Source organism: Rhipicephalus microplus, chromosome 2 (assembly GCF_043290135.1).
Source record: "Rhipicephalus microplus isolate Deutch F79 chromosome 2, USDA_Rmic, whole genome shotgun sequence".
Lineage (NCBI taxonomy): Eukaryota > Metazoa > Arthropoda > Arachnida > Ixodida > Ixodidae > Rhipicephalus > Rhipicephalus microplus.
This window is the reverse complement of record NC_134701.1, coordinates 155,916,608-155,931,807: the sequence shown is the minus strand read 5'-3', so window position 1 is coordinate 155,931,807 and position 15,200 is coordinate 155,916,608. Positions and strand designations below refer to the sequence as shown.

The following is a 15,200-nucleotide window of genomic DNA, read 5'->3' as shown; positions in this document are numbered from 1 at the left end:
GCGTAGAAGAACACAATCAGGCGACCGTTTCTTCTCTTTGTTTCTCTTTTTTTCAAGCCTCGCCGAAGGGTTCGCATCTGACGTTCGCAACGCTGTGTTTTATGGGAAAAGTGCCGATTTAGGGGGTAGGCCATGATTATTTACCAAAGCGAGGATGAAGGAGGACTACGAGAGGGAGAAAGCTACGAAGTTAACCAGATGGCAGTCTGGAAAGTTTGGTAGTATTAATACTTTCTAGTGTCGGTCATTCCTTAGCATAGTCCGTTTTAAGAACAGCAGCGTTAAGGAGTGATGCGAAAAATTGAAAATGAATTCAGGATAATTATATTAGTTGCTACCCTATCTAGGAGCACGTAAACACATTGACGGATAAAAAAAGTTACAACACTACAAAAAAAAGACGGACTCACGGTCCCAAGTTGTCACTGTGACAGCATCTCTGGGATCGCATATACACTTCATAGCTGACACCAGTTCTCTGCACCACCTTTTCTTTTTTTCTAATTTGTTATACTTAGAGAGATGTAGAGAAACAGCTTTCATACAAATAAGGCTTCCTATTTACTGTGGATGAAGCCCTTCGTCCAAGGCCCCACTGGCTATAACGGCAAAACTGTCATTCGAATGTGTGCTAACTGTTGTAGTCCGCATTGCATAGTGGTTTGCTCCAAATACTGTTTGTTACTTAAGCGATCAAGCATAGTTTCGAGTGATTGTGTATACGCGCTAACTGGGACAGTTTAGCAATGTCGAAGAAATCTGTGCTATGGAAAAGGACGCCGACACTTTTTAGTTCACTGCTGTTTTCCTTTTGTTTTTGTTTTTTTATGAGTGCAGTTGGGCACGTGAGGTAGGTTATTTGTTCTTGTAGCGAGAGCTACATCGGCCGTATTCTCGCCGTATTGCTGTGGCTGGTGGCCACATCGGGAGCTGAGCCGTTGCCTAGCAACTGCCGCAGCCACTCACCGCGCCATTTGGAATGACGTCAGAGGAGGAGCCAGAGCAACCGCGGAGCCAGCGTTGAATTGTATGTATAGTAGGCGCGGCTAGGTTGGATTCGTTGACAGATATGAAAAGTAAGTCGGAGAGAGCCAAATAGTTTTTTCCTGACAATCAATATAGCACATGTAGTTTTTACAGGGTGAGCTCAGGCGCAGTTGGCAAGGGGTATGACACATTTTATTCGCATTTCTGTGAGAAACGGAAATGACTGACTTGTATTGTTACCGCTCACCAATAGGATATACCATGCAATGACCCCCCCCCCCCCCTCCTTTCTACCAATGTTAAAGACATCGCAACTATTGCCAGCACCACCACCATCGCTTGTAATAAAGCATCCCCTTAGAAATTTTCCACTCTTGGATATTCCATACACTAGCCCTTCTGCTTGGGCGGCTCAATGATAACTGCCTTGCGCTGCTGATCGCGAGGCTGATCCACGGCTCTCGAAGGCCGTATTTTTCCAGTGTCCGTGAAACTGATCGCACTCTCACATCTCAGATATTCAGTTGTTGGGGAAGAAAAAACAACGCCTAGACGGGTCCGAATGGTTTCCTGCAGCATTCTGTTTTTCAATCGCCATACTGCATGTCCTGCTTTCTACGTAAATATAGTGATCTGTTTAAACAAAGTCTTACTGCGTTTTTAAAGTAAAAACCGTGTTTATCATGACGACGGAGGCCACACGATCAGTGAATTCAAGTTCTTGACTTCTATCAATGACGTTAAAACCCCCTTTCACGCTTACATAGCAACAACAAACCTAGCAAGAAACAACGTTGCTGCCAAGGACATTTTCGGCGGTTCGTTGACACGGTGCTTCACCTTCCCACCTTGCACTTGGGCAGGTGCTTAAATGCAATGTGTGGGAGTCACCTTCGCACGCCCCTCTCATACTTCGTAACAGGCGATAGATTGTCCATCAATCCCAGACTATAGGTGTTCTTGTCCCACGACAGTGTAGTCGTCTGCATGGCAACAAATGAACCACAGCAGACGACCAGAATAGAGAGAGGTGGCCATGACTTCGGCAATCTTTCATTAGTCTCAGGCCCCATTTGGGAAATTACACTCACTCTAGTTATTTTTCTGTCGACAGTTCTTCGTTTAGACCGTAAACTAACAAATTTACTTTAAAAGTTCAATAAAGAGATCAGGGCACTGCAGCGATGCATGCATGTTGCATAATACGATGGATGGATGGATGGATGGATGGATGGATGGATGGATGGATGGATGGATGGATGGATGGATGGACGGACGGACGGACGGACGGACGGACGGACGGACGGACGGACGGACGGACGGACGGACGGACGGATGGATGGACGGATGGATGGATGGATGGATGGACGGATGGATGGATGGATGGACGGATGGACGGACGGACGGACGGACGGATGGATGGATGGACGGATCTTACCTTATATAACACCCGACCTCGATATAGTCAGCCGCCTCACGATACTTATTCACTTGCCCAGACATTTATTCTGGCTCTCGCTTCTCGCTGATTGCGCGCCAATTCCCTTCTAATGTATATCAACGCAGCCATTGATGTACAGCTAATCAGAGCAGCTGTAATGACTGGAAATAGTTGTGTAAGAGGACAAACGGTGAGCTGGCATGCAAATGCTTCAGGCCGGCAAGTTCATAGTACGTCTTGCGTTCGTCCCAACTTTATTTCACTTTATTTCACTAAGTATAACGTATCACTGCATTGCCAATGAATGTGATTTTGGATGGCCTTGTTGCAGCTTGATTATTTTCAGAGCTAAGAAAAGATGGAATGAGAACGGTGGCTAGGTACTAAATAGCAGTAAAAAGTGTAGCGCTTACCTTGTGTTTCATACTTAATAGGTCGTTCTGTATTTTTTAGCGCCCTAACGTTTCTCCAATTAAGGCAACTTCAGAGCGCGATGCTAAAGCGTTACTGCGTTTACGCAACCACTCTTTGTCACCTTCCGAGAGGGTCTTTTTGTTGCTGCTTATATTGCAAGACAGTTCTGGTTTTCCCTCTTGGCGGGCTTTGAAGAAGGCCAAGGTTCAACACTCTGTGCATAGATTTTCCACGAAATAAACCTCGGGGCTATGACGCAAACGTTACGTCATAGGCCAGTGGCACGCCTTTGCCTTATGTGCCACACAGGACTCTCTAAAATCAACTATAAGTGGCCTTCTTAGGCATGATGCCCCGAGGTATACGGATTGGTAGGCGTGGCACAGAAGGCAACCCCTTCTACGCTGGTATCACATGGTATGCATAAACACATCACCTACAGCGGTTCACCAGCTTTAGGCTCCTGTGTTCGTTTGTCAGATCATTCTAGCTTTTCGGGGTGTTATCTGGTGCAATGGAATTCAATCGACTAGACCCTTCGTTTGCCATGTTGCAAACGTTTTTTTTTTTCCTGCCTAAACGTGACTTGAGTTCTTCTAAATAGTTCAACGAAACTGTTTTGATCCTCGACGCTGGCAGTAATTGATAGCGACCCCCTTCTCAGTTTTCTGGAATCTTTGCACAACACTGCACGATTAAGTTTATGTAGCTGTAGTTGTTTATCAACGGAAGGGTGGTGTAGCGAGCCCTAATTCTAAGAGTGATATGCGAGCATAATGTCCTGTTTTTTTTTTTTCAATAGGCAGTTTCGAATACCTCACAGAACGATCACCTTTATACACTGCGCAGTGTGATCACATCAGAGTGTGATGAGTGAAGTTTGCACTTAAGTGTAGATAAACTCGTAGGTAAATTATTGGACTCTTTGGATGCGTATTCATTAACTTTAGTGATATTTACCACTTGTAGGGTAGTGGGACAGCGCTCACCTACAATTCAAATCCTATTTGTCCACTGTCCGTTCTGTTTTGTTATATCCTCTTATTCCAGCTTGACTTGACCACTGTAGTGAAATGCATGGCGTTTGGTCAGTGAGTCCTTTCTACCTATTGCTTCTAACACGATAGTCAACTTCTATGGAGAAAAAGATGGGTAATTTGACTCATTTCGCAACCAAATTCAGAATAATTCTAAAATAAGGCATTCTGCTTTGTTAATATTCATTATAGCTAGATCGCGCTACCGTCCGTTTATTGAAAATCATTGCCGCTAAATGTAGATAGTTATTGCTTACCAACTCTATTTTAATGCAGACGCGTGGCTGTATTATAAAAAGGCGTGTGGTGTAGTGGCTTGCGGCTCGTTAATTGTCGCAATTTTAATGATATGATAATAAATATAGTTTTTGATAAAGAATAACTTAAATATTTCTTTACAATAGACTAGCCATCTGTATGCGCATAGATATGGCATTCGAGATAAATTTTGACGGCCAATACACACTGCAGAATGAAAGCTAGAGCCCGTTCATCCTTGGTGACTGCGTTTGTGTAACTTTTTTATGCTAGTTGTGTGAACTAGTGGACGATAGAGCAAAAAATATTGTTTATTAAATCCATCCCGATCGTCCGCATGTATTGCCTTAACCTCAGTGTTCTGCGTATGACAGTAGCCGATCACTTTGGGGAAAACACGAAAATGTTAGACGGGTCGTTCGACGTGCCGCCTTCAAAAACCACCGTCATAAGTGTTACTTTTATTTTCTTGAAATGAACACAACCACGAAATAATTGCACGCACATTTACAGCCTATGATTTCATTCTTTTTATGTTATAATGGGACCTGAGTGAGTGCAGCATATACAAGTAATAATCTAAATGCTAATTATGTATAATTACCGACATCCTTGCTGAACGACACACTGCTTCATTCCTTTTCTGTGAATATAATTTCGAGTACCTTGAAACTATGCTAAGTGAACACAACACATTCTCAAATAGCGCATCTTCATTCGTGCTTGAAGGGGATAAATAAAGCGACATATATTGTACATCGCATATGGCAAGCGTACCGTGGATCACAACTGAGCCGATGCATTCAAAGCCACAGTTGACCACTAAATAACATTGTCTTACATATCTTGATCTTGATGTTCTAATACGCTGAAGTAAAATGAGCCACGTTTTCACAAGCACGTAAAACTGCCATCAAAGATTAAAAAGGAAAGGCTGTTGACTCAACATCACAGTCACTGGCACGTAAAGTGAATACTAGGAAAGCTGTAAAATACGGCGTGACAAATAAAGAAAAAAAAACGTACACCAAGTGACAGAGAAGAGGTGGTTTCTCAACCAAGTTAAAAAAAATGTCTGGTTGCTTCTGACAATTCAGTTGAAGGACTTCCTTGTTCGTTGTAACTCGTATGAGGACATGAACGTAGCATTTCGTGGTCTGAATTTACTGTGTACACTGTTCCTATGAACTAAAGGGTCTGTGTGCGCGAGTATAATGTGTTGCTTGTACATGTTTGCTAATGGATACAAAGAGGTGACCGATAATTTTTAGATTTATTTTAATGAATTTTGCATTTCGTAATTCTTGCTGGAGTTCTCAGCGTGGTATGATCCATGATAGTGCAACCACAATGTATGAAAATCTTTTCCGTATATTCGATTATTACGCCTATTTTTTTTTTTTTTTTTGTAAATCAGTTTCTTGTAACATATAAGTTTAGATCAATGTGTCTAAGTCACTCTTGCCCAGCCGTGGTAGTCTAATGGCTAAGGTACTCAGCTGCTTTTCCGCAGATCGCAGGATGGAATCAGAGCTGCGGCGGCTGCATTTCCGATAGAGGCGAAAATACTGAAGGCTCGTGTACTCAGATTTGGGCGCATGTTAAAGAACCCCAGGTGGTAGAAATATCTGAACCCCTCCACTAGGGAAGTCTCTCGTAATCATACAGTGGTTTTGGGACGTTAAACCCCGCATATCAATTAAGTCACTCGAATTTCTTCGAAGATGTACACCTTCACATATAGCACATTTGAATCATCTACTGCAGTTCATGAAAAAAAAAAAGTCGTCGCCCTCAGCCAAGCAAATTGTTGCCAAAACCACCACAATTCCTTCCCTACCACAACCATTACCTTGTAGAAAGCCCTGAAATGGTTTTAGGGAAAAAGTGCAGTATTAACTGACAGAACGATGGCCAGAGGGTTAAATTTTTACTGCCAGCCAACATTAGATATGTGTTACAAAGCCGGTGCATGATACTTGCTCACTTATGTTACAGAGATTAAGTGTTACATCTTCAAACATCGGGTTACCAGGTGCAGGAATGGACAGAAATAAAAATAAATTATTCAACATGCGTCACATTTTACAGAAATATAGCTCTCTGAACAAATCTGCGTTGGAGTTAGCAGCATGCGTAAATGCATTACTGCTGTGAGTTATAAGACAGATTATAACAGCATAATGTAATTTATAAAAGACCTAAACTTTGTACCTTGATTGAACTGTGTCAACTAGCATGATATGAATGCAAGCTAGTTGATTTTTGCTGATCTTGCTGACAATTTTGCATTCGAAACTTGGAAGCCATCACTTCCGGTTGTTGAGTAAACTTTTTTATTTTTTTATGTAAGCTAACAAGCTTATGGAATGTCGAATGCACCAACCCACAGTTTTCATGCGTACGCACCTAATGTAGCGCTGTTTCTTCGCTTGTTAAAGGTGCAGAACGGCGTGGCCACAGCCCGTAAGGGCGTCATTGACATCCCTCAGTAAAACACTTCTTAAGGATTTTCTGAAGATGCAAATCCTCGCCTGCAGTCATTTGCTAAGTAATCCACTTTAATGTCGATGCACAGCCATTGTAATGCTAAAACCGTCACCGGCACGCATGTAAATGCACTGGGCGAGGTTTTGTTGGTAATTTCACGATATCTTCGAGCAGCATTAGTAGTACTGTGAAGGACTAGGCTGTCACAGCCCTCACTGTAAACAAATAAGCACCTTTCAAGTACATCACAAGTGTAGTATTTAAATAATATTGCCAATTAAAACTGGAGCATAGCAATGCTTTGTACTTTGTTAGCGGCATAAGAGGACCTTGTAGCGACCTATTTATGCATTAAATAAAGATGTCTATGTATCTGTATTTTTTCTTTCGTTCAAAATCGAGTTCTGTTGCGAGTTTGTTGTCGAAAGCAGCTTGGTTTTTCCATTTCTTTATTCTGTAAATGAATGAATGGATGAATGAATGAACTCATGAACTTAAGTTCACTGATTTGAGTATGGACAGAAGAAAATTTTGCGAACCTACTAAACTCGAAGAAGAGGCAAATGGAACTAAGGAATCTTTATGTGGAAGCTGGAAAGTTCTAAATGCACTAGGGCGATAGTTAGCTCGGCCTTTTCTGTGCAATAAAACGCTCATTAAGCTGCTGAAATATAATATAGGAAGTTTCATTGATCAGTGACCTGGCTAGCGTAGCTCCCTCACCTGCTATTGCTTGTCCACCTTGTTATCAATAGTCATTAATGCATTATTCCACTAATCTTCACACCGCAGACGTGCTCTATAGATGACTCAAGTTATCCCATCTTTTTAAATGAGGGTCATGAACGGGGTTTGTGTGTGACGCTTTACTGATACAAATCCAGCTACACTTAACTGAAAATGTAGAGCGACACCGTTACGGAACTTGCACCGCACAAGGAAACGCTTGAGTACGGGATTACGATTCGTAACGTTTGACATGTCTATGTGCCCAGGCGGTAGCGAACACACAGTCCTATCCAATAACTGCGAGCTTCGTCCAAGTCGAACAGTTGCTGTAATGACAGAAGCGAGGAGGTCGTGCCTCGTGTGTATACACACACGACGCGACAGAGGGAAGTTGACAATGACGCTTTGCGCACGGTCGATGCCGGGCCGTGAATGCCCATATATAACAATTCTAAAGCCGTGCGTGCCGCACGCGAGTAGCTCCGGGCCGTCTCACTTCCTCTTGCGGAGTGCCGGCTTTTTTTCGATGCCACAGTCACAGGTGAGTGGGAATCACTTCTAAGGGCTCAATCAGCCACCGTACGTGATGTTTGTTCCTTCATATCTCGTGATTCTTTAGGGGCGAAGCTCCTTAAAGCGGCCCCCGTTCGTCCCTCGTAGTCGTAGCGTGTAACAAGTGTTACATTTTGACCTGCAAGGTCGGGCCGGTGGGAGATTTCTCCTTTTCTTTGTTGAACAATAAAAAGTTCGCGCAGTGCGCGTTAACTAAAAGCCGTGTTATCCTGTCTCTTATTCCCCATTACCAGCCATTGGCATGTTACAGTAGGAAACGTTAGTAGAAGTACAAGTGTTAAAAGCCGACTTCTGCTGTCTCTCAATCCCAGTAACAGCCATTGTTTACCTCCAAGGTAGTGCCTGGTGAGATTTCTCTTGTGCGTGATTAAACTATAACATTCTTTTTATTCAAAACGCCGTTGATTGAGGGAATAAACCGACGAAAGACACCAGATTTTTTCTAAAAGCAAAACGAAAAGACGCCAGATGTTTCCAAAGCAAAACAAAAAGAAGATGCCAGCTGCTTAACGAAAGACGCCAGGTGTTTTCTAAAGCAATGGTTTTATTTTATCGGGCGAATTAACGGAAAAAATTGCACGGTAATACTTCCAGGAGCTTCGCCAATCTCATCATCATTCACCTCGTGGATCTGCCGTCAATATTTTAATGCGCAATACAGATGAATAACGTTTCAAACCTATGAGTAGGGGCATATCCTCTAGTTGTAGCAACAGTATAGCTAGGAAATTGTAGTTCAGCATTCTTAGGTACTATTTGCGTCATTTTTCGAATAAAAGAGATCGAGCTGAAGTGCAGTAACTGTCGGAAATATAAACTTCCCTAAGTTTTGTAGGACTGCGTTTAAGGTGTCGTCATAGTTGCAATAAAAATGACAGTATCGCGCCGAGCCCACACAGTGCGTCTCCTGGTTGAAACGCAGCTTGCGCTGTGCTGTTCAATGTGTTCGGTATAAGAAATAAATAGGGCTACGTGCGTGGCGTGTTTTGACAGTAAAGTTTTTTTCTTTAAAATTTGGAGCGTTTTTTAGGATTTTTTTTAGGAAGTACGACGTTCATCGAAGTTTATTTTTTGTAGTTCTCTAAAATTTGGTGTTTTGTATTGCACTCTAAGTTGCTGTGATGTCTTCTTTTTCATTTTGTTTCCGATCAAAATGCACTGCTTTTGTGCTGATGCTCCCGTTTTTCCACCCCTTTGTTCTTCACCCTTCCTCTTACTTACCCCGTTGATAAGGCCGTTGATGTGCCCTTTCTTATCACTGATCACTGTCTAATTATGCACAAATAATTATCATCTCCCATCCCGACTTATATTTCCTCGCACGCTGGCCGAAATTGCGCAAGCTACAAATCATACTTCTACAACCATTACTCGACTCTCTAAATGTACGAATTCGTGATGCGCGTCCTTTGACGATGCAGCTTAACTTCATAGACATTGTCTACCACGATATTTTTCCAAACCATGCGAAATTATAACTTCACAGAATTTTAAATGTACAAGAGCATCAACCTAAGCAATCTGCCAACAAGTGTGGTTATTGCAACCGATGCATCATAAACTGAGGAAAGAGCTGGCATAGAAATATTTGGCCCTGAACATGAGTGGTCTTTATCTTTACGACTGCCTGATTTTATTTGTTTCTATAACTGTATATGTGGCCTTTATATTTGCTAATAACGAAATTTAAGTAGTTCAATTACAGTTGTAGTAATTAGTTCTTCTCTCTCCGCATCTCGTGCAACGCCTCTACCAAAGCTTTTCAAAATACTAGTTCCCGTGCACCTTCAATGTGTTCACCTTATTTGGGTACCAGGACACAAGTGTTTGTTTTATACGAAATCGCTCATTCTTTAGCCAAGAGGGTGCTTTTGGCACAAGTTATTCGGGTTTTCTCGCTGACAGCATAATTTACAATTGCAAGATTTCGCACGATAACATTCAAAAATGCTTACCAGACCCTCTCTTTACAGCTTTTTCAGAATATAAGCACCTCTTCTTTCCCTTGAACAGTAAGTTATCGCGATCAAGAATAACGGAAGCAGCTATAACCAAACTTCACTGCCGGGTTACCTCCCCCAACTTTTATCTACGTAGAGCAAGTCGAACTCTGTCTCAGCTTTCTCTTTTGTAAATAGGTGGAAACAATTGGGCATTACTTTTTTATCCTGTCGCTGGTACACATCATTCAGGAGAAGATTGATTGTACCACCTCTTTGAAATCTGGGTCTGGAAATATCCGAATCAGCTGTTCTTTCTTTTGGCGCCTCTGCTCTGGGCTACAGTCACAGGAATGTTTTCTACACTGTATAGGAATTAGTCAATCATTCTAAAATAACATCGAGCTAAACTCTTCATCCTTTATTTACTTCAATAGTAATATACCGTACTTAAGTTTTTTGTGTTAGCTATAGCTTATACAAGAAGTATTGCGAAGAAATACTGAAAAAGTTCACCTAATACTCGGTCTATCCCCTGCATTCGGTATGAGCCATGAGAGAGAAGAAGAGGGTGTACCCTGCTGAGTTTCTTAACTCTAAAATTGAATATCTTATAAGACAACTCAAATTCTGGCCAATTCGCCACAGTGGGTATGAGCCACAAGTTAAGGGCAACAAGAAAAAGAACACGAATTCGCCAAAGTGTGCTGTTGGTAGAGAGAAGAGCTAGCCGAGTTGCATCTCAGCTTTTTCTCCCAGCCTCCCTCAACGTTTTGATGAAAAATAAAGGTTCTGTTACTCCACAATCTCAGACGAAGTGATCTCTGAACACGAGAAGATGTGAACATGATACGTGTATTTTAGATCTTTTGAAAGTTTGAACGCGCAAACATATTCATACGAGCACAAATACAATACAAACATCTATACGTTTTTTTCGTATTACAATCTTAAAGCTTGTTGTAATAGACGAAAGCTTATTTTATGGGGTTGCTGCCACTGATGAAAGTGTGTGCCTTTTAATCGATGATTATAATCTTTGATAAATCTCGAATAAATCCTAATTCTTAAAAACATTACGGTGGGTGTTCGTCTCGTTTTTTTTTTTTCAAATTTGTCTGAAAATACAGAGCTTAGGTATTCTTCAGTTTTCTGCTACTTATGGCTGACCTATATGTAAAAATTGAATCCTTAAATTTTATTTTTCTTTGTAGGCAATGAAAAGTGACCACCCGCGCTACAATATTGGTCGCGTTACAATTGTGTAAATACAATATAACTTTTTTGGTCATCGACATCACCTGCCTGCTTATTGAAGGCAACGTAGAATATAGAGTAACTGCGAGCATGATGAAAACCGAGGCCTGGTTTCAAACCTGATTCGATTCTGTCTTAGTCACCATGAAAACAGAATACTTTGATGCAACTTGAAATTTCTCGAACAGGTGCCTTAACTAATAAGTTTTCTCGGCATGCTGAGATAATTTTCATGCATTTTCGCAGGATTTGATTTTTTTTTTGTTTTTTCTGCCCAAGAAAAGTCTGTGAAGTGCTTCTGATGGTGCAAAAAACAATCGTGAAGAAAGATCTTTTTCGTCTTGGGAAATCTTGTGACGTAACAATTTTTTAAAGGCCTTCAATCTCCTATGGAAACAGTTACGAAATCCATTTTCCAGCTGGAATAGGCCACATTATTGACGTTCTTTACCTATCGAACAACAGACCATTTCTTGGCGTATGACCTCATAATAGTTGCCAAAGCTATGAATCATGGATGTTGATGATTATGAGAATTAATTCATTCTCTTTAGTTAGCACAAGCACGTCTGCCCTCGAAATTCTGTTTGCTTAACTTTTACAGACACACACGTTTTTTTTTTTTTTTCATTTCAGTGTCCTGATAAGGGCATTTCCTCGACATACAATTGTATTGTGCTTTCCACCCCGATCACGGATCTGACCCTCGTCTCGGCAGTCACATTTCGATGGCGGCAAAATGATAGTGGCCAGTGTTCAGTGTGATGTCAGGGCGCGTTCAAAAGGACCAGATGGTGAAAATTTACAGAGACCTCGTAATCGAATGCCATGGTTTTAGAACGTACAACCCTTCATAATATTATTAATTGTATTTTGCTTCGAGCTCTGCCGCATACACTGTGGAAGTTTGCTGCCTCATACACTGTGAAAGTTCGCTCGGTTTGCTATAGGCTAAGTGCTGGCAAGCGTAATCATTCCACCCCTAGCGTGACGTATAATCGAAAGGACAGTTGGGATTTCTATCCCCCTCGCTCTCCAGTTAAATTTACGTTTTGTACATGTATAGAGAAGCACACATAGCGACGCACGCATGAACATAGGTAAAGGGAGGCTGAAGGCCCATTCTCTCCACTCCCATCCACCCTCTAAAAAAATGCGATTTCTAGTGACGCCCCTATTGTGCTAACCTTGAGTTTTTCACCTCGCATTCGGGCACGTGAGCTTCCCTAGCAGGATAGAATTGCACATTCGAAGCGCTCCCATTGTGGCGCCGCGTTTGTTGATGTCTGCACGCCACGCATGCCTCTGAAAAGCGAGATCCATGGCGGCAGCAGAGTAGGAGTGGGGTTTCAAGTCAGTGGACACCAGTCTACCGCGCGTCCCAATGACCTTGGCAGACGGCTGCGTAGTGACGCTTGCGTACGTGCAGGAGTGGTAAAAAGATTTGCCTTTGAATTTAAACGACACACCGTTCTTTTTTTCCAGCGTTCATTGCTACTTCTTGATATTTCAGTTTGTCGTACCGCAGTGACGTTTTTTCGAAGAGGAGCTGAAGAAGTTTATCGAATTCTAAATTCGATAAAACTTCGTGGTTAGCAAGGTCCCACGTTTTTTTTTTTATCGAAGATATCACAACCTTTTCCGCGGCTGTTCCACAAGCAGGGAATATAGTTCACGCTAAAGAGAAAAAAATCTTGCTTCGCAACGCTTGCGCGCCGTTACTGTGGACGTGGACACCTGCGTCATCTTTAGTTCCTTTGGTGGAGCCGTGCTGCGGTCTGACAGAACGTCTAAGCCGTCTTCCTTGGTGGAGCAGCAGCTAGGCTGCTGACCCAAAGGTCGTGGGTTTGGTGCCAGCCGTCTCGGTCGCATTTAGGTGGAAGCAAAGTGGTAGAGGCCCGTATTTACTGTGCAACATGTCAGTGCTCGTTAAGGAACACCAGGTGGTCGAAATTTCCGGAGTCCTCCACTACGGCATCTCTCATAACCCTATCTTCATTTGGGTGCTTAAAACTCCAAGTAATATTTTTATTGTTTCTGGCACCCACTGATCCGAACTAAAGAAGCTCTGGTATTGTGACGAAAGCTCAAGGAAGTACAGCGAAGCTGAAAGTCTCGTTACTGGATTACGATGTACAGAATAACGAATAACAGCCGGGCGCTACGCCAACAAGCGTTTCGAGTGTCCTGAGCCTTGGCCACCTTGACTAACTCGTCACTCGCCGTTACAAGATGTAATCGACGAGGCCACGTTTCAGCCATGCCTCGGTTGCAGGTAATGTGGCATACTGCGTAGATCTTAACCGTTGATGTTTATATCTGAATACCCCGATATGATTATGAGAGACGCCTTAGTGGAGAGCCCTGAAAATTTTCACTGCCCGGGGCTCTTTAACCTGCACATAAATCGAAGCACACGAGATACCCAAGAGGATGTTTCCATGTTTGTTCAGCCTATATAGCAGCACGGCAGCTACATCCTCCATGTTTTTCTCTTTTTTGGAAGTGTTATTTGCGTTCATTTTTGAGAACTATCACATCGCTTTACCGTGTCTTCAGATTTGGGTGCACGTTCCCACGAACGGTGCGCGAATCCCAGGTGGTCGAAATTTCCTGAGCCGTCTACTACGCCGTCTTTCATAATCATATGATTGTTATAGGAAGTTTATCCCCACTTATAAAAATATATAATACATCACTTTTTTTTTCGAATTCAGCATAGATCGAACTGCCCTTACATGCATCAAAGTCTTTTTTTCTTCTTTTTCGGAAAGGGCCACCTTTTTTTAAAGGAGCACTGACATCAAGTTTACTCATGTCAAGAGTTTTGCGTCAACGAGTAGCTAATGACCCTCTAGTAGCGATTTGAGACCTAAAACGCATCTGCGTGACGAATGAGTATTTGTGTTATTGATTAATATATTTGCTATCGAACGCGGTTCAAAGTGGGTGGAAAGCCGGCCTAATCGTAGTGCTGGCAGCGCTACCTCGCGGCCACGTCGAGGCCGCTGCACACCTGGTGCCACTTTCACAAAAAATGGTGACGTCACGCTGGCCTTTCGTCTGCTAGGAGTGCACGAACGGTCAGTTCAGCTGTGTCTCTGAAGGCGTAAACATGTCTCTGTCGTGAACATCGTCGTCCTCGCCGTCGTCGCGGTCAACATCGGCAAGTGATGATGACAGTGACTTGGAATTGGGTATCGCCGCGATTCGCAACGATTCTTGCTTGACAATCTCCGCGTTAAATGCAGTGTTATCAGTCCCGGCCGTGTGGGAGCACAGAAACGCCAACTACGCAGCTCATGTCGAGAACGTTTGGCGAGTGAATCGCTGCTTTCAGCTGCAGCAGGGCAAACGGTAGGAATAGCTCCAGCCTCGAGAAGAGGCCTCGTACTGCCAGTGAAACCCAACTGGTTCGCCAACACAGGATTTACCCCGTAGCAGCTCACCGCAAAGTGAAGGGAGCAAATGTGCCTGTTCTTCACAGGCGTCCAGTCCCTCTGTTAAACGGTACGTACGAAGTCAACCCACTGGCTGCGTTGAGGTTCGTGGCTTGGTATAAGGCATGAAACGCCACGCACTTTCCCGCTTTTTGCGCGCCTCGACGTGCAGTTTCTAGCTACGCAGTGGTTCCCCGACATTCTGGCACGAATTGTTGCTCTGAATGACCGCATATACTCACACGCAGTGGAGCACAACGCAAATCAGTCGATGCGACACGATGAATAGCACGCACGCTTCAACACAGCAAGGAGAGCCACTAGTGACAGCATGGCTGGGGGCCGGCTCCAAACACACTCGGAGATCGTCGACGTCATCGTTACTAGCGTATCGTCACTCAGGATACTATTTATGAAATGTATGACACCGAACACGTAGCACTGTCAATGTCGCAGGGCAATCTATTTTTCGTTTCTTCTCCTTAGCTCTTCTGTGCTGTTTGATGTCGATATAAAAAAATAAGGCAGATTTCACGTGCAGAGGGAATCGAAAATACGCGAAGCACGAATTAGAAAGGTTGATGTGTCACTTTAAAATTAGCACAACGTCATGAGGTGGAGGTAAATGATGCCG

General features: G+C 43.0%; 1 protein-coding gene across 3 annotated transcripts in view; it reads left to right on the top strand.

The window, feature by feature from the left end:
• The window catches only part of LOC119170663 (DNA damage-regulated autophagy modulator protein 1), a 68,194-nt gene that overhangs the window by 17,664 nt on the left and 35,330 nt on the right, over nucleotides 1-15,200 (top strand). Inside the window, exon 1 of one of the 3 annotated variants that reach the window (XM_075886937.1) lies at nucleotides 7,868-7,897. The exons of the other annotated variants lie outside the window; for them this stretch is intronic. Coding sequence (XP_075743052.1) covers nucleotides 7,883-7,897 — 15 coding nt within the window. The 5' untranslated portion in view covers nucleotides 7,868-7,882. Of the gene's footprint in view, nucleotides 1-7,867; nucleotides 7,898-15,200 lie in introns of those variants that run through there. 3 annotated transcript variants of the gene reach the window in all.